Below are 20,312 nucleotides of genomic sequence, written 5' to 3'. Positions count from 1 at the left end.
CTGGATCAGCTCCTTGATTTATATGTTTGATTCATGGAGTTGATATCAATCARCAGATTTGAGTCAGCTGCCAGATAGCCACTGAACATTTGATGAGGAACTTGGGCAAAAGGTATTGGCTGCCTTTGAGTGGCTGCCAGTCTCAGATTGCCATAAGCATTTCTGCTCAAGACTACTTCTCTTTCTAGCATTTTAAGAATTTACAGGGAAAACTGAATTATAATATTATTGGCCTTGTTCATGTCAATATTTAGGTGACAGGGCTGGTGTTAGTGTATACACACAATTATTCAAATTTTATCAGTGAAAGAACTTTTACGTTTAATGGTAATATGGAAAATAATTGCACAATGATTCTTCCCTTTTTTTCCAGCGTTCTGTAGCAGAGCTCTTACAACTTTTTCCATAGATAGCATTTTTCTTTTTAATGAAAGGTAGTGCTGCCCCGCTTCAAGCCTCATCCATACTTTTTCACTTTTATATGTGGATAATCCTGATTCTGTTGTGATATGGGAAAAATCTTTAATAGTATATGCTTCACGTAGTGTGTGGCTCATAATTCTTACATGAAAAAACAAAGTGAAGTGCACCTCATTAAACACCTACAGGAGTAAAATAGGATAAGTCAGGAGAGAAGCCACCTCTGTGTGCTTGGGGTACACATCTGTGGTACATTTCTTTCCTACTTCTATTTGCACAAATTAGAAAATGTAAWTTTTTTTGTGACASTGTTCCAAGAGTTCTCGACTAGATMAAATGTGAAAAACTGAATTACTGTCTTTTKATGCCAATTGAAATATCAGAAGATGTTATCTGAAAAAGATGAGAAAGTCAATAACAGTTCCATTGATGACATTGATCTCTACGACTGTGTTGGAGTCAGAAGTTCATATTGCTGACGTAGCATTTAGATAAAGTCTCTAGGGTATTATGGATTATTTTGAAGCTCTCTCCAATCCTTCAGTTTTTTCTTCTTCTCTAAATAATGCTGCAGAATGGAAGCCCAGTCTCAGGCTTACTCTAAAACTAAAACCAACCAACCAAAAACCACTAGGTGAAGTGTAGCATAATATCCAGAAAGTGCTAGCAAATTGGGGTTCCTAAGTTACTTTTGGAACCATGCCATATTTGGCAATATGTAGCAGAAATGCCTTTTTTCCTCACATATTGGCCTCTTAGAGTTAAATTATTGGGCATAATGTTCAGAACTGGGCACTATTTGTAAACTGTGTTTTTGATGAAGAAAACAGTGTGTGGGGGGTTCTTTTGATGAAGAAAACAGTTCATCCACTTTATACCTTGCTGAGTTTAGTGTTCCTCCTGAGTATGTCTAGGTAGCCACAAGAAGGGGGCTCAAGCCATGTTTCAGTGGTTTCTTCATGTGGGATCAGGGGAGACCTCAGATGAGGGGAAGCTGTATCTTCCTGCATGAAAGATCTTCCAGCAGGGAGCATACCCAGTCTTGCAGGCTACAGAGAAAAAGRTTACCTTGAGGACTGGGAAACCATTGTAAGTTTCTTGACTAGAAAACAAAACCATAGAAACCTTGAAGGACTGATGGGCAGAAGATTAAATTTTGAGTTCAAGGACTGTTTGTCCAGATTACCTAATGGATATAAGCTCTTGGAATTCAATGTTTCCTTCTCCTACATTACTATTTCTTTTCAAAAAATATTTTGTAGATATAACTCTACAGTCTAGAAATATTGGTATTTTCTTATGTGCTCAGTTTAGGCTGAAGGTGGGACAAAACTGGTATAGAATCTTAACTAAAATAGCATAATGACAGGTCTTAAAAAGGTAGCATCTTGCTTTTAAGTACAGGCAAGTGCTGCTGGAAAGCTAGCATGCATCTTTACTCAAAGTAAAGCTAAAATCTGGTCAAATTCCAGTGTAAATCTGTTTCTGTTGCTGGCATTGAGACATAACTGCCTTTTTTAAAATTTTCATTTAAGGTTTGTTCAAATCTTGCAGTGGCTGCTTAGCTTGATGTTGTTTCATTCTTGATGCATCCCAAGAGATCAAAGGCTGAGAGTGACAGTGAAGTTTTCCTGCCTTTTGACAGTGTGTTTATGAACTTCTCTACRATCGTTTCACTGCCAGTGAAACGTGATGACATTGCAACTCTGATTGCTTCTGGATTGTACAAACCATGCTCTCTGCCTGGCAGCTCCAAACATTTTGGTATGATTTAATGCAGACAGATTCCAAAAGCAACCTGCCAAAATGTATAATATCTTGAGATGTTTGGCTTGGCTCTGTYAGCATGTGAAGAAGTCCTGCCAAAAGCAATGGGATGAGCTGGGCGAGGAGAGCGAGGGCAGCTCTGGGTAACACTGAGGCAGYGTTCTCGAATTTGTTGTAGCTTGCAAATGGTGTAAGCATCTTCCCAGCTGTGGCTGCTCCACAGGCACGTGCTCTGGGATGCGGCAAAGCTGCCACACACCTTTACTTCCACATGCCAGGCTTTGTAGTTCGAATCTGACAATCTTGTAAAAGCTCTTTACTCCTTGACGTGAGAATAAAGTTCACTTTTTTTTGTCTTGTCGGGTAACTGCATACTGATTTTGTGACTGTAGCAAATATTAGACTTAACTTCCAACAGGGTGTTTCTTGTCACRGTTTTGTTCCTTTTCTTAATCCTTACCCTTTATGTGTTCAAATTCTCTGGCGTTTTGCCTGTTTCATGTTTTGTGGGCTCAATTCCTAGTGTGAGGGTGAGATAGTCTGAATTATTTCAGTGAATGAAGCCATGAATTCTGAAATGACATCACAATAAAAATTCTMAATACACACTTACTACTTCCACTCTAACTGATTTTTTTCAATATTTACATAGTGATCATGATATATATGCAAATTCTACAGTAAATTAACCTGTCTGTAATAATAAGTGTCTTGAAAGGTACAATAATTTGCAGAAGAGACCATGATAAGGAGGTTGTTTCTAGCTGTCATAAAATTTATGATTAAAATAAAAAGCCTTGAGGGATTATTCTGGGATCTTCAGACCATCAAATTAGGAAATCTGTGTTAGAAGATGACAGAAGGCTCTTGGTATGAGTAATCTGTTTCAGAAGTTGGCAGATGAACAGTGCAAATGTTTCCAAATAGCCTGATGCAAAATTGAGTTACWTTTTTATAAAAACTACTTAGATCAGTGTAAGTCTGTTTCTTAGATAAGTAAGTGGAAARTATGTTTTCAGAATAGTCTAAAATAAGCTGTAATAAAAATGAAAAATCTTAGGTATTTGTGGAATTGTGTCTAGAAATTGAGTAGAATAATACAAAGACTAAAATGAGAAGGATTTGCATTCAGACTTTGACTTTGCAATGTTCAGGATTTAGCCTTATGGGTGACAAGAGATGTGTGGTCTTCTCTCTGGACATTAAAAATTCATTACAATGTTGACTAAGAGGCTAGTCACAGTAATCAAATAGGTTTCATCTTGGTGTAAGTAAAACTGTTTTTACAGCTGGAAGGTATTTGTTTGTTTACTACTTTAGACTTGTAAACCATTTGCATTTCTTGCGAAAGCTCTTGACTGSCTTAGTTTGAAAACATTTTAGAATATCAGTGCTACTGTCATTTGAGAGACAAAGCTAAAAAATAAGCACATATTCCTGTAACKTTTTAGTTTATTGAAACCAGTTCCTAAAACTGGAGAAAAGAGAAGGAGGTGAAGCCTCGTTAGGGTGAATTTGAAACCAGACTGGGAGCAAACTGGAGAAGGAGAACTTTTCAACATCATGGTGGTGTTGGCTTTTCGTTCCTCTTCCATCCTCAGTTGTCCACACTGTACTTGTTGCTGGGAGCTATGGCACAAAAAACAGTTCAGGGCTTTGTGGTTTTTTGGGAGGAGCCCTCAACTAGAAGAGCTCTGTGAACATTTTTTTTTTCTGCTGCTACRTGTAACTGTCCAACAAAACTCTGCAGGATCTTGAATTTCCCTGGATAGATAACTAGGTTTTGTCGCTTGCTATGCAGCCATAGTTATCTCTAGGAAAGAGGTTCTTCTGACTCTAATAATTTCAGACTGCCACATTAACTGCAAATGAAGTTTGGCAGGTTGTTCTGCTGTTATCAGCACCTCCCTCTGGGAGCACGGAAAAGGAAAAGCGTGGTTGTGGATATGCTGAGGGAGGAGGATAAGGGTGCATGAACAATGTATTCCCCSTCATCACAGCCCAAGTGCAAATTTTCTTAACTCTACCATCCTTTTGGACTTCAGGCTCTACCTGAGCAGTGAGGRTACAGTGGAGGTTGGGAGCAGCGACAGCTTGACAGGCAGCAGCCGTTCCTGTAAGAGGCACAGGCAGTAACTGGCTGATGTGGCCGTAGAGAAGAAGTCACTGTTCMCTTTTCGTGTCTTAAGTTGTTTGATCGGTTAAATCTTTGCCATAGAACATTCTGCAAAGCAAAATAGCTAATGATTGCATAAAATAAATAAATAAGGAATTGAAGGTGTTTCTGACTTGAGATGATATATCGAAAAGTAATCTTTAAAATGGTCTAGAGAATGTTGAAGTGTAGTGAATTAATATTTTCTAAAACTTAAGTACTCTAAAGAGAGAGCCAACTATGACTAAGAAGCCTCAAAGTTACCATTAAAGCTATTTGGACCTTGACATATAATTGGAATGCACAAAAATAGTCCAACTTGTAAAAGTTTGCATTCTGCATGTGAAAATCTGGAGGGATTAACTGCAGACCAACTGTTCATTAATCTTCCCATTGAAGCATTGCTATCTGAAGTGCAGCCAGCTGGGTGATTATTAAATCTAAGGAAGGATTTAAGATTTAGAATGCATTTTGAAGCTTTTTTATGTATTATAACTTTCCTTGTGACACCAYGCATTGATCACCCTTGTGAAAAATTAATCAAGGAAAATGTATTGTTGTTTTGTGACATACAAAGATTACACTTAATAAAAGGRTGAGAGGCAATGTATTTATGATAAAGGCTGACTTTTTAAGAAAGTTGTATTGGAATAAAAATATTTGTGAGGCTGCAGTTAGCAGCTAAAATCTTTGTGCCACTGGCTTGGTGTCTGCCAGCCCTGAATGTCCTCTATAACCTTCCAGAATAGAAATGCATTCTAATGAGTGATGAGATGGTATTGCTGTTGAGAAATGTCCACACAAATAATAATGCATTTTAAGTGCAAAGCCATAACAAACAATTCCCCCAGCACTCCCATTTTCATGATGCATTGTCCCTGCCTGCATTTGCACTCTTACTCCATTGTTCTTATCTTCCTCTTAAAACAGAAACACTTCAAAGTGCAGATTGGTTTTTGGGAGAAGCAAGGAAGCAATTTTTGTAACACCAAATACATTCTCAACACAAAACTAGTATCATTGATCACATCAGCTTACAACTAAACTCAACTGTGCTATTCCATCCCGTTTCTCCCCAAAATGATTCAAAGTCTTCTGTTGTGGCAGTTTAGACCTTCAGGAAGGCACTTGTGCCACTTCCCTTGGGATGTTTTGTAAAACAGTCTGGACAATAAATCTTTGCAGGCTTCTTTGTCCTCATTGTGGCAAGAGAGGCTCCTCAGGGAGTGTKTCAAAGCAGAGCCTGTGTAAGGAGATCTGGGTTGTGCTCTGGATGGGTGTACCCTTGCCCACATATGGAAAGGGCTCTAAAACTGATGAATCATGTAGCTAAACATGGATTGTAGGATGGTTTGTCCTTTAATCTTCTCTTTTGCATCTCTTTGTTTACTTGTCTCCTATTATGCAGTTCTAGATACCTACGGCGGTTTTTACCTTCTTTTCTCCTGTTCAGCCTATTTGTTCTTGCTTCCTTTATTTTAGTAATAATGGAATTATTTTTTAGCAGTTGTAGTGAACTGTCCTAGCATCTGTTGGGTCACACTGGAGGCAACAGGTGCAAGCAGGCTTTTCTGTTTGGCTTTGGCATGGCAAGTACACAGCTGTGGTTCTTTATCATGGATCTTTTGCTCTTCCATTTCTGCAGACTACATCTAATTCTCAAGAATACTGTTAAATCAATGTCACTCTTCATAGGAAGGAAAAGAAGTTTTTTTCTTAGATGGAAAGTGGCTACATTTTCCCATGTGTCTATTGTTGCCTTATAYCTTTGGGAGCACAGTAGGAGAAAGATGCCATATTGATGGATAGAACATCATCAGCAAGCCTTCAAAGGTTTCAGAGGATCTACTCTTGCCTTTGTTTTACAGTGACCATCCAAGTTTTGCAATATTTATGATATGTCAGTTCTTTTCCAGTTTCCTTAGGCCACAGAGTGAACTCAGTGCTTCAGCCTTTCCCCCCACCCAACMGTCCCCTTTCTACTCCACCAGAAAAAAAAAGAAAAAGCCACTAAAACTAATTAGTACAGGGAGAGAAAGTGACAGGTTATTTGCTTAAGTTGTCAGTTTGCTGGCACTTTCTCAGTTGCTAAAACAGAGACAGAAAAAGAGTAATGTTATGAGATGGCATTTCAGGTGGCTTCAGCCCAATTTCTGTTTGCTCATGTCCTTTTTGAACATTCAGCTGCAGTGGCAGAATACATAAATTGGAAATGAAAAAGTGGCATTGATCAGTAAAATAACACAGTGTCCTTGCTTTGCATGAAAGTATTTGGGGTGGTGGTGGGCAATRGGGACTGAAAGGATCTCAGCAGACCTGCTCTGACTACAGAGTGCCTGGTATTATGTTAAAAATAGACATATAGTAGTATGCTCATTCGAACTAAAAGCTATTAATCTATACTTAGGTGAAAATGGTTAATGCAGAAGAACATAAATGGTAATAGGGAAGTGAAATAACCAATTCTTTTCATCTCTGACTAAATGAACCCCGTGCAATACCAATGATGAAAACTGTCACTTACATAATTTTTACTTTCAGTCAAGTGGAATAAAAACTAGAACCGCAAGTGACTACAGAAGAAAATTTAGAGAAGTAAAGGACTATTTTCCCTCCTTTATTGTACTTGCCCATTTACTTCAATTTTTCTCAAAGTTASTGCAAGAAATTGGATTTTATATTTCCTAAGATTGTCTCCTAAGAGGTAGCTCTATCATAAGAGAGTGACGGGGCTTACTGTATTTTGTACAGCACTAAGTAARCCAAAAAGTCAGAGAACTGAGGAGTTTTTAGCAAAGCAAATGAAAAAGTGAGTTATTGATTTTATGCAGGTGTGTGTTTTTCTCAAGCTTRCAGGTACCAGGGTAGTTATTCGTAAACCAGTCATTATTTGTTGATTGTGAAATAGATAAATATGCTAAATAAATGTTTTTCTTCTGATCCTTTTAGCAAGGATGCTACTCATTATTTCTGTGTAAATATGTTTCCTTTTTGAAGTCTGTTTTTTTGATCTTTAGTTTCTTCTTTCTGCTTTACTTTTTTTTTGTCTGCTTTTGTTGTCCTTCAGCTTCTTTCCTCATWGTCAGGGCTGCACACTCTCCTTATGGAATTTGCTGGAAAATAGGGACCAATAGTGAGAGTAAGCCTTTTCACAGGGACATCATCAAGGCATGCTGTGTTACACAATTTAACATTCTTTTTCAGGCTTATACTATCTAAAATAGACTCTTTGAAATTCACATCACCTGAAACTTTCYCTTGGTCACCAAAGGGAGGAGTTCTGGTCAGACAAGATCAGCGCACTGGAGAGCAAGCTGTCAGCTCTCTTWTAAAGAGGAAAGAAACTCTGGAATGTGCTGATCAGCTCCTAATGTTTTCATTAAATTTCCCATTACTAACCAAGAAAATGCACTTTGGCAAAARGAGGCTTTGCAAGTTGCTTCTTTGCCAGGTGGATGGTGAGGGATGTAACCAAGGACAGTGAGCATGTTGAARCCCTACACAGTGGAGGAAGAAATTCCTTACATGCTCAAGGAAAACCTCTGCTTTGTATTTCTCTGCTGAAGCAGTTTCATGTCTGCTTTAGTTAGCAGTTCTTGAATAAATTGGGAAAATAGCRTAAGAATAGGTTGCTGATAACTTGTCTGTCTTGGTGACAAGGCAACCCCTGCATTTAACTTGCAAGCAAACAAATGTGTTCTTCAAAGCATAAAACTCTTCTCCCTCCCTTTGGGATTGTGTGTTGCTCAGTATAAAATACACTTCTCCTTGTGCTTATGTTCTATRTCAGTCAATACATTAGAAAGATGTTAAAAACATCCTCTGTCTGGTGTGGAGTTGGTTTTTCTTGCTGTGATGGTAATGAACATCTTCACCAGGGCAGGATGGCAGCTGAAGTACCATTTCTTCTGWGGAACTGTTGAACTTCGTGATTTCCTCTAGATCCACTGTGTGTGGTCTGTTCTTTCTCCTATATCTAAAGGTCTTGAGAAACATAGACAGGGATGAAACAGCTTTTTTAGCAGGAGAGATCTAATGGCTAGAAAAGCTTAGGCCTGTGTGGCAGCTTCTCAATCTCCAGTGCCATATGCATTGTTTCCGCAATTAARTAGGAATGATGAGTTGACTGTATAGGTGTGATTTCAGACCTCATGGCATTGCCTGCAGCATTTGTACAATATTTTAGCCATGAGAAAACCAATAGGCAGAGCAATGTTTTCTCCTGAGCAGCACATCAGATTTCCCATGCAATTTCTGGCAAAGAATTATAAAGATTACTTCTAACATCTGGCTGCTTCTTAACCAACCAAGCATCACAACATTTGGAAATACATGGATCTATTTCTGCTGTTGTTTTACCTCCCTGGCRTAGACAACTGGAAGATGAGAAGTCATTTTGGTAATTGCTTGCTTGTAATTACTCTCATGCAGGGTCTAGCATGAGCATTTTCAGGCATCATCTTTGGGGAAGAAGATTTGCACCTTTATGGCTGCCAGAGTTCAATATGTGGCTCTGGATCAGCCTGTGATCTAAAACTGTGTGAACATTCATTGCCTGTTTGAGCAAAGTCWCTCAGGAGGAATACATCCAGGTGATATTTGGAGAATAACTTCTCCAGAATCCTGGTACCACCTGAGTATCACAGTCCTTCAACATGCTTCAGCCAGCCAGTGGACAATRGGGCTCAGTCAAAGGGGAAACTGTGCTGTTAAAGTGAAGCTCACAGTGCCTGTTCCAAGCGGAGGTGTAGCAAAAGTAATCCACACCCATGCTCTTGTAGGCCACAATCTATACACATAACTTTCTATGTCTCACTAGGGTGCAAAAACTGTTGTTTGCTGTTGTCAGCCTTGAAAGSAGGATAAATGTGCTTGTTCCAAAAGGATATCTGGTTTGCTTTAATAAATGAATCCGGGAGAAAACACTGCTTCTGGGTGAAGTAGTTTTGTAGATTTTTTATGGTGGTTGTCATTATACCTCTGTTTGTTCTTATGCCCAAGGCATGAACATTGYCGTACATGAGTCTGAAATGTGCAGCCATCAGGAACAGGAATTTGGGTAGATGTTGGCAACTGCTTGTGCATTTTGAAAAAGCTGGCAAAGAACAAATCCCAGTGCATGATGCTGTGTAGTACGCTTACAAGCATGTAACCCTGGAGCAGTAGCACACATTTTAATTTGCAAGAGTTTGAGTGTTTGTGAGTTTTTTTACAGATGGCCGGTTGCTAAGCTGCGGTAAGTGTCCAATGTGCAGCCCAAAAGAGTTGAAGAAAGCAAAGTAAATCATCTAAAGATGTCAACTTGTTATGGTTTCTGAACCATTAAACTTGATAAGAAGAATCATAACTTAATATCCTCAGGAAGGGTAGTAGATATGTTTTTTTTTTAAATAAGGAAAATCATTAAATTATTATGCCTCTTTTGATGATAATGGTTTATTACTTTAAATTCTATTTCCTTTTTTCACCTTAGTGTAATGTGATGCCTTTAAAAACAAACAAAAAAACCTGACCTGACTGTTAGTCAAAATTTAAGATTTTTTTAATTTCAGATTTCTCCTCCCYCCCAAATTAGGAAAAACTGTACAAAGTAGTATACTTTAGGAGAAGTAACCTTTCATTAAAAAATAATGATGGAAATTCTGAAATAGAGTAATCAGAGTTTATTAGTGTGATTTCTTAAAACATCAGTATCTTTTGCTTTCATCTGAATGTGAGGACTCTGTTCTGAAGGCTTTCATAAATTTAAAAATAGGACCCTTTAACTCTGATAATTTCATTTAAAAAAAAATCARAATAGTGCCTGGAGGATATTTCTGGGGTATGAAAGAGAACAAGGGAAGAAGAAGACCTGCAAGCCATGCTCATTTTTTTTTTTTTCCTAAAAATGTGAAAAGTGCTTCTGATTCCAAAATACTGAGCAAATCTAATTAACTAGTTCAATTTCCACTCATGTTCAGCAGCCAAGAGTTATTAGAAGTAGCTATTAAAATGCATTGATAACTATTAATSTCTTCTTCGATATAAATGCTATTTCAATAGCCAATGCAGTAATTTTTTTCAAATGTCAGAAAAATAATGAATATTACTCTTGGATGATTCTGCTACATTAGCTATTTATTTTTGACCCAAAACGATCTTGGTCTTGTAATGGRCTTAGCTGAACTAATCTGAACATCAACTTAATAATTTTTTGAGCGTTTTTTCTTTCTTTCAAGACTTTTTATAAGTGCAGTGAGAACATTGTATCTGAAATAATGTTTTTTTCTGCGGCTCCAAGGTATATCAGCAAACAGCATTGATCATAATACATGTTTATTATTAATAAACTAGGAATAAACCTTTGTTCATAGTTGTGGAAGCTGTTCTACAAACTGCCAAAAGTTTTTGCATGCTCTTCAAAGTGGCCCCAGCTCTTGGTGTGGTGCATTGCTTGGTTTCAGCCTGGAGCACTACTGAGGGTGTGTGAGTTGGTCCCAGGGAACACTGCTGACTTCAGTGACTCTGAAATGGGAATATTTGCATTCCTGTGGAACAGGAAGGACTTCAAGTTCATGAGATCTCAACAGCGACCAGAGTTGCTAATGAGCTGTGATAGGAGAGGCTTTGAAGAGCTGCTGCAGTAGCTGCAGAGGGACTCTTTAATRTTACACAGTAAATGTCCTATGCTTTGTTTTGCCTCAAGTAATGCTTCTAGCACATGATGATGCATGTCACATCCAATTTTTAAATAAGAAACTYATTTCAATTCTTTTTACTTTTTGGGAAGAGAATTATTGTCTTTTGCAGAAATTTTAGAGCTCAATTTAGCCCTGAAAATTGCTGTCTTTCTTAAAAAAATATTCTGTATGTCATAAGCTCAAGAGTTCTGGTAATTGTGCAAAGCACAGCAGGAACTTGAGTACAGAACACATCAGAAAAGTATATCAGAAATCTGAAAAGCATTCACAGGCTTGAATATTCCTTGGATTTCCATAAAAGTCCTTTTTGCCCTTGTTCAGTCTTTGTCAAAGAGGTACTTCTGTTCATTTTCATTTTTTAATTTTGTTGACAATTTCTGATATGACATAGTTGCTATTAATCTTAATATGGTTCCAGCTTTGCCTCTGGTAAGCTTAAAGAAGAAGAAAATATCTTTAAAACAAGAACAGCTCCTTAAGAACAAAATGTTGCTCTCCTTAGCTGTATATATGTTGAAAGGATTCACCTGAAAAAGATCKCCAAAGAGAAATGTCTTTGAGCCTTGTTTGACAATCATTTTTCTAAGTTGTATGAAGTTCCATTTTAACATTAGTGTGTTTTAAGGGTGCCCCAACCATCAGTTGCAGTACACTGGCCTGAATAACCACACTGGAGATCTAGGTTGTTAACTTTCTGGTTCATTGGTCATTGTGCAGGTGTAGGAGGGCAATATTTGGCCCTTGGTGGCAGCCTCTGGTTGTTTTTGGAAGAATGTCACATTAAAGGATGTGTTTGTATGGGTGGTGCTAGCCCAGTGGCCACCCTGTAGGGCTTGCAGCTCCTTAGCAAGCTTCAGGAAGCCAACAAAGACCTGCATAGTCCTAATGAGAAGGAGATCATGTACTTTCTCAGGTAAAATGGTGTAAAAAAAGGGTCAATTGGAACAGTTGATGCAATCACTTTTGAATGCTCAAGTGTAGGTAATGARGCATTTCCTGTGGTCTGCTCAGTGCAGAGAATCTTGTTACAGCTGTGGTTGGTATTCTGGAAGAAGAGATTGGTTTATGATTAATTCAGAATGGCATACAAGTAATCACAGTAATAGAAGAAGGAAAGTATCGGAACTCCTGGGTGACCTRTTATTTATAGGCCCTCTCTTTGTGTAAGGGCTGTGGTTTTCATTCCACCTTGTCRTGAATGGGTGATTTAGGTTTTTTAAAGAAGCCCTGTGAAAGGTATTAGCACAAAGGTTTTTAATATGATGTTATGAAAGTGCGATTTTGCAAAGCTCAGCGTCAGCGCTCACTCTGTCTCTCTGAGGCACAATCATTTCAGCAGTGAATCAAAACTACAAAGGCACAAATAAAGCCAYCAAGGCWCAAGCCAAGGTTACCATACTAAAAGGCTGTGCTTGCCATTGGTTGCTTATCAAAGATCTGCCATTAGTGAAGAGTCTCAGCCTCGAGAGTCTCAAGGGAAGATCACTGCCATGCAGCCAGGTTGTTTAACTGGGAGAGCTCAAAGAAAGCTCACTTCATGTGTCATGTGTATGGAACACAGCGGTTGGCTTTTACTGAAATTACATGCCATGAGAGAGGTGTGCATGTGGTTTCTTGTACCCACAGCCTTCTTTGTTCCTTGGTAAATGAGCCTTGGAAAAGCCACCCWCTCTTCCAGTGTAAATTGCCTGATCAGTGGTCCAAGGTGGTTGGTATGCACTGGTGCTTACTGGGGTCACTCTGCTCCTTTGTGGGTTTTCAGAGAGCAGATGGCAACTGGAGGAGCTCCTGGCACCCCTGTTACCTCCCTTGGAGTCTGTACCAGGCCATTACCTCCCTTGGAGCCTGTACCATACTGCTGCTGGTTTGGTTCTGTGGCTGTGTGCACCCGTCACACACCCATTCCTGTGCTGGAACGTGCATGGAATCCARGAGTTTGTTATTAGACCATTCCCTTTTAGTGTTTGATCATCCATTTGCAGCGGGTAACAGGGAAAGTTGATGTTGAATTGTGGATCCAACAAACCAGTAGCGATACTAAAAGTTCAAATGCTGACTGATAACAGTGTCAATCCAGGATGTCTTTGAGGAAGTCTGGAAAACGTTGRTAGTAACAGCTTCATTAAAAACTTTGATTCATGTCAAATTATTTCTAAATAATGTGAGGATTTCCAAAAGATCGTGGCTGATCTGCCAAATCTAGTGCCATGTAGAATTAGATTTCTTTGTCCCCACAATAATTTTTTTCTGCTATTTTATATTTTACATTAAAACCTCTTAATATTTTTCCTCTCCAGTTCCCCCCATAGCATGGAGAGACTTGAGATAACATTTTAACATTTTAGGTTTTTGAATGATTATTTTATTAAAAATTATTCTAATGATCAATTGAAATACAGGAATAAAGCGAGGAATAACCAGATATTTAGTGAATGTACTTAATTAGTATTTTGCTTTAAAGATAAATATCAACAGACATATTTTCTCTCATGGGTGTGATTGTGCTGCTCATATGGATTCATACTGAAGAAAAAGTGGTGGACTACCTTAAGAATATTGCAAAATCTTACCTATTTCAACCACCAGTGTTGTAAAGTATGTATGCATCCCAAGATTCTAAACAGGTGCTCAGACAGTCTGGAATAGTGGTGGAAACAGTAAATCCATTGGCATGAAACAGCTGGCAGACCATTCTCCATGGAGTACTGATTTCTGTAAACTAATGTATAGATTTTCTTTTTTTAAAGTAGTCATAAAATGGCTCGGAGAGGTTTTGAAACCAAGGAGATGAATCTCAAGATATCTGACTGAGGCAAAGGATTTTAMATCCAACATGGAGTGTACCATATATCTTTGAGGAACAGGATTAGCAAGACATTTAATAGCTTTTTAATGCATTTTAGGGTTTTAAATTTGAGACATAAATGGTTCATTCCTGATAGAATTTCTATTCTCTTATGGTTTACTGTTGAAAACGAAGTCTTGAAAATGAAATAATTTGTTAAAATGTTGTTGTTGCTTTTTAATTATCTTAAATGCAAGTAGTTCATTTTAAAGATGATGCTACATTTTTTCCCCTCAGGAAAACAAACGGTAAATTTTGACTCAAATAGGAGTAGTACAATAAGAGCTTTAGGTCCAATGGATTCCTTTGCAGARCAAACCATGTTTTTCATAGTCTKTTATTCACASTTTGGGTTTATRTTTTCAGTAATTTTCTTCTGTATTCACTGTCTCTTGCAAAAARATTACCTTGGAATAATTCTTGAAACTTTAATAAAAATACARTTTGTGAYCCAAAACACATCAGAAGGTAATATTTGAGGGTCAAGGGTACATGCAGATTGTATTTTGTATTTGCACATACCTTTGCTTTGTTCGACATGAACATGCCATTACTTTGTCTATGTTACATGCACCAAATGTTAAAATAGAGTTTCCCTTCATGGTTAAGTGGTTAAAAAATGGAAATGTTTTTCCTGCAGTCTCTTGGAAAATCAACTTCAGAATCAGAWATAAATTTTGAATTAGTATGATTCATAAATCAAGGAAAGCACTAACAGCTTTTCAGCCCTTTCATTCAGGATTAATTGTTTGGAATAATAAGACTGAAAGAAGATAATGAAAGATGAAAGACATGCTGATGCTCTTGAAGTGTGTATTTTGCAGGTTTGGGGTTGGTTTTTTTTTTGTTGTTTTTTTTTTTTGTTTTTTTTGTATTTTTTTTTTTTTTTTTTTTTTTTTTTTTTTTTTTTTTTTTTTTTTTTTTTTTTTTTTTTTAACAAGACTGATCCAGTTACATTAGCAATACATTGTTTTTTTTTTTTTTTTTAACAAGACTGATCCAGTTACATTAGCAATACATTGGGTCATGTAATCTATGTAATCTTGTATGAATCTGAGATTTGGGGTGGGAAGAGTATAAATAATCTTGATTTCTCACTGTCTTCTGCATCTACTTTCTCTCATTGGGTATGCAAACTAATGTGATGGCAGATTAAATATTGTTCATGAACAGTACAAAGTACCTGAAGCGAGTTTTGAAGTCATCTTTTTTTACCAGTGAARCTGCTGGAGGCATGAATCATTTGTAATTGCAGACTGTTAAAATAAGGAAAGACTTAATATCCTTGTACCTTGTTGTTAATTTTTATTGCTGARTGGAATTTCTGGATATTGTTTGTTTTGAAATGAGATTCAATATTTGTGTGGCCTTTTGAGGAAATTAATATAAGCATTAATTGACAGTAACTATGTTAAAAAATACGTTTCGTAAGTAACTACGTTTTTAAAATTGCTGCAGGAAAACCTGCACTGACAAGCACTAAAGCTTTTAGAATYAATTTTTCTTGATGKGTTTGTGTACTMCTCTCTGCTCAGCCTTTTAGCTTCTCCTACTCCACTTTTCTGTGTTTTACAAGTGAAGCACAGTAGTCTTTTAGGTAGGTGAGATAGTAACTGGAGTCAGAGCTCTGCTGTGCTACCCTCTCCATTCATTGGGATTTCATAGCTCTYGGTGGCTATAATGAGTGCTTGAAAATGCAGGCTTAATTCCCAGTTCATGCATCTGATTGAAAAAGGAAGATCAACCTTGCCAAGGCCCTTCTAAGAGAAGAGATGACTACAACCAATCCTTCAGCTCTAGAGAGTTTTTACAGAMTGCTGAAGCTGATTTCATTGGTTTGTTGTTGTAATTTGCCTTGTCATATCTTAAGAGTATGAGTAGTTTGGAGGAGGTTTTTTATGTTGGTCTTTGGTGATTTTACTCAGAGTACCCCATATTGTGTCTCCAGTATTGTATCTACAGTAGTAGAAACAGCTTTGTGTCTTTCAGTCTATCTTCTCAATTGTCAGTATTGATTGTGGTGTTTATTTAGTTTTTTAGTGAGTTTTCTATCTCATTGTAAGTAAATTTTAAATTAGCAGCTGTTAATTCGAAGTTGATTCTAGTCCATAATGTATGCATAAATATTTGTAAAACTTAATGTACTTTGTCAGTGCAGAAATTTAGTTTCAACATAGTCACTTGTTTCTTTATGAAAATCATAGCAAACTTGGCCTGTATAACTCTTTCATACAAAGCCATCTTGCATAGAAGCAAAATAATAGCTTGTATTTCCTTATACAGGGATTATTTTCTATTTGTGTCCGTGCCTAACTTTCTCTTTTTTTTCTCTCTCTTCTTTTACTTTAAAAGGTATTTCTCAAGAGTGACCGGGTTGCAAGAATGGTCCACAGTGGAGGATGTTCTGCAAGTGACTTTAGAGATGTTTTTAAGAAAAACATAGAAAAGAGAGTCCGAAGTTTGCCAGAAATTGATGGATTAAGCAAAGAGACAGTGTTAAGTTCTTGGCTAGCCAAGTACGATGCCATATACAGGGGAGAAGAGGACTTTTGCAAACAGCCAAATAGAATGGCCTTAAGTGCTGTGTCAGAGCTGATTCTGAGCAAGGAACAACTTTATGAGATGTTTCAGCAGATTCTAGGGATCAAAAAGTTGGAACACCAGTTGATTTATAATGCCTGCCAAGTAAGTATTGGTGTCATTCGGTTTTGTTGTGTGTCCCTGCTGCAGCAGGTCAAATGCGTAGAATCCTTCAATTTTCAGTATATCTCCACAGTACAAGGAGATCAGACTGCTCAGAAAGGAATCTTTGCATGRTTTGATTGCTGCTGAGCACTTGGAAAAGGGTATGGGGAGTATATGGTATTTATGCTTAGGGATCTCCTTTCAGTGTCACAGCTCACATGGTTTGAGTGATTCCGAGGAATGTTCTATGATCATTTCTGAGCATGTGTGTTCATCTTTAAAAGAAATTTGCTGCTGTAAAATGATGAAAGGTGATTCAGGATCCTGTTGGACATCAGTGTCTAGAAGGTTCGCATGTTAGAACTAAATGCTCTTCATTTCAAACATCTTCTACAAAGCTAATTTTCACATTTCTCCTTTGTTGTTTTGTTGGATAAGTGATGTTTCCTGTAAATTACTGAGGCCAAGACAGTCTATTCAACAGCAATATTTAGATTTATGTACATAATCTCTCACTAATCAGTATTATAATTGGTATGTGGAAATATTTTATTAACCAGTCTTCATAGTGATGGAAGTGTAAATTAGCAGTTACTTAAGGAGGAAAAACCTGAAGAAAAGTTTTTTTTGCAAGTCTAGCATCCAAYCAGCATGGATAAAGCATTTAAACTGAGTTCACATAGCTTCTTACACTATCTATAAAATTGTCAACCAGATTACWGCTAAACTGGTTTTCATTTATTATGCTGTAGGCTGGTTTGCAGTTATAGGCCATCTTAGCACAGGAACAAATTATATGGATTCGTGTGGCATGAAATCATGTAACTGTTACATGATAGAAACATCTTCAGCTCTTTAACACTTCTCAGTATCATAGACCACCTTCCTTAATGAGAAAGTGTAATATTCTATGCTGCATCAAATTATGAGCAGTGTTTTGAGTTAAAATAAATAGGAAGTATCCCTTCTCTTTTTTTCCTGTTTGTTCCCTCTTTTTTTCTTTTGCCTCTAAATTCATCTACATGTAAATCATTATGTCAGCCTTTGGGATATGCAGGTTGATAATAATAATAAGAAGCATTGAAACCTGGGGGGATAGTCCTGCTTATTTTTGGGAGGGTTTTATAGACAATAGAACACAGAGGCATGGGATAGTTGAGTTTGGATGAGTCCTCAGGGGGTCATTCGGTCCAGCTTCCTGCTCAAAGCAGGGTCGGCTGTGAGGGCAGGCTGGGTTACTGAGGGCTTTACCAGGCAGGTCTTAAAACTTCTAAGAATGAAGACTGCAGACTTCAGGGGCAACCTGGTCCAATACATGAAAACATGAAAAAAACCACTATATTTTGCCAAGTAGTTAAYTTGTTACTTATTGTATAAACTGTATATGGATTTCTCTCTTGTCTGGTGATTGCTAAGTCTTGTTTTGTACATCACTGTGGGTGGTCAAAATCTGGGTGGTGTTAGTCTGCATTTGACTGGAGGAACACGAAAAAGTGTGACTTGTAGAACTTTGAGCAGTTAAACAAGAAAACTGTTCACTTAGTCTGGAAGTGGCTTTGATGATACATCCGCTAGGTTATTGTATCTGTACACTGTATATACATATATGTATTAATACTGTATATATAAGGCTTCTTTGGTTTTGTTCATTTGTATCTGTAAAAAAGTTGATGGACCAAAACTGCTTGGCAAATATCAACTATTTTATGTCTTAAATTCTTGGTCAATAACCTATGGAGAGACTGTAACATCCCAGTGGCTCATTTTTGTCTTCTAACATGGTAGAAATGTGAGCATGGAATGGTTTTCTTTTCTTATTTTTTTAACTGCAAATTAAAGAGAAAATAATCTTGTAGTGGCTAAGAAGGGAGAAAGATTGACCACCCTGATGTGTGCAMAGATGACTCAATTGGATTAAGAGAAGGCACTTCTCATGCTCTTCCTGCTTTTGAGCAATGAAGGTTGTAAAATCTCCTMTGCAGATCTCCAAAGTACACAGTGTTTACCCCAGATTAGTGTTGGAGGATGGGAAGGAATGGAAATCCACTTCTTCAGGAGCAGATAATGAGCAGCTATGTACTTGAAGCTGGAAAGAATGCACAGGGAAAGGCTTCAAGGCTGTACCCTTGTTTGGGGTTCTGGYTTTCTGCAGCTTTTAGTTTTCTGAGGCAAGGAGTAGGTTACTTTGCTGAAGCAAAATCTTCTATTATGTACTCCAAAAGAGTTGCTACCAGCAACAGTATTTTATATCCTGCTCCTGTGGTCCAGTCAAGCACATAATAGACCAAAGGTATGAGCAGAAGTCTGTTGCAAAGAAAAAGACAACAATCACACCTAGCSTTGCCAAGAAATGCAGTGCAGACAGAATCCAGTCTCTGATAATGTAATACCTTTCCTCCTTTGGTGAAATCCCTTATTTCTCATTATAGTTTTAAKAATATTTTAATTTAGGCTGTATCTTATTCCTTTCTGTTGGCAGTGTATTTATAGAAGATGAGATGAARTTGGACTCAGATTTGAGTCAGCACCAGCAGTTTTCATTCTGCCCTAGGAGCCTCTATCTGTCTTTGTATGGAAATACTCACTTTCATTTCCCTTTTCTGCTGCTGTTTAGAATACTAGAGACTTGCAGATAATGATAATCAATAATGTCTGGGAGCAGTGAGATAAGTCCAAGTCCAAACAGATGTTAAAATTGTATTTTTGATAGAGGTTTTGATTAGTTTGGCTTCTAGCCTGTGCTTCTAGCAGAGAATCAGTTATATTAAATTCTGTATATTTTCCAGCTCTGAGAAACAGTTGCCCTTAACAGCAAATCTGTACAGTTATAATTTGTGCAGAAAACTCTGTCTTTCTTTTACCCCTTTTCTTTTTTTTTTTTTTTTTTTTTTTTTCTTTTTTTTTTTTTTTTTTTTTTTTTTTTTTTTTTTTTTTTTTTTTTTGTACCTTCCAGTCCTTTGGAAACAGGAAACTGAAAAATGTCTCACAATGTTGGTGATAAGAGTAAATTATCCTGCTCCTACAGGGTTGCTAAGCAGACAAGGGTGCTCTGTAAAACAGTAGGAGGTATTGTCTGCCAGCCTCCTCCTTGTGGCTCTCTCTGCATTTAGAAACTTTTCATTGGATTTCAGCAGCTTCTGCTCCCCAGCCTGTTCTAAAAGGATCATTCCCTTCSACTCTTAAGCCACTGGTATCTTGAAACCTCAGCCCTACAGACCTGTTGGGGGTCTGGGTTCCTGTGGGTCCACACTGGTTCCCAGTCTCCATCCTTCGTGTGAGCAGTGAGAAACAGCATTCGTTCGACCAGCACAGTAACTGAATCAAAAATCAAGGGAATAGTAATAGACCAGCTCTCTGGCACTGTCAGACATAGTCCACATAGCTGTGGGAATTTTATGCTTTTTTCTTTGAATAATAACTGTTTTTCACAATCTTTTAACATACACTGAGTGCCTAAGCTTGTACGTAGGTATTGAACATTAACAGGAAGTTCACATTAGGATGTTGAAGACTTCTGTGATCTTATTTTCAATTTGGCAATTTAGAGAAAGGCCAGCAACTCCTGCCAAACACCCACATGTCTTTGTGAGTAAAAGGTTCAATTTTGTAAATGTTAGGACTTTCACCTGATTTTTATTTACGTTGTGCTGCCTTGAGCTTTATTTTATGATAAAGAAATTATTGCCTGTTAGCTGGGACTTAATGAGCTCCTTGACTTGCATTTGAGATGCCTGGACAAATTTCTTTGATTTACGGAGAT

General features: G+C 37.5%; 1 protein-coding gene across 4 annotated transcripts in view; it reads left to right on the top strand.

Annotated features, from left to right (window-relative positions):
* The window catches only part of CADPS2 (calcium dependent secretion activator 2), a 270,492-nt gene that overhangs the window by 75,182 nt on the left and 174,998 nt on the right, over window positions 1-20,312 (top strand). For all 4 annotated transcript variants that reach the window (XM_057378528.1, XM_057378520.1, XM_057378511.1 and 1 more), the window contains exon 3: window positions 16,220-16,552. In XM_057378528.1, coding sequence (XP_057234511.1) covers window positions 16,220-16,552 — 333 coding nt within the window. The remainder of the gene's footprint in view (window positions 1-16,219; window positions 16,553-20,312) is intronic.

This window comes from Malurus melanocephalus, unplaced genomic scaffold, assembly GCF_030028575.1.
Source record: "Malurus melanocephalus ecotype Western Australia unplaced genomic scaffold, MMel_1.1 scaffold_11, whole genome shotgun sequence".
Lineage (NCBI taxonomy): Eukaryota > Metazoa > Chordata > Aves > Passeriformes > Maluridae > Malurus > Malurus melanocephalus.
The sequence above is the reverse complement of the archived record's forward strand: the minus strand, read 5'-3'. Positions and strand labels throughout refer to the sequence as shown.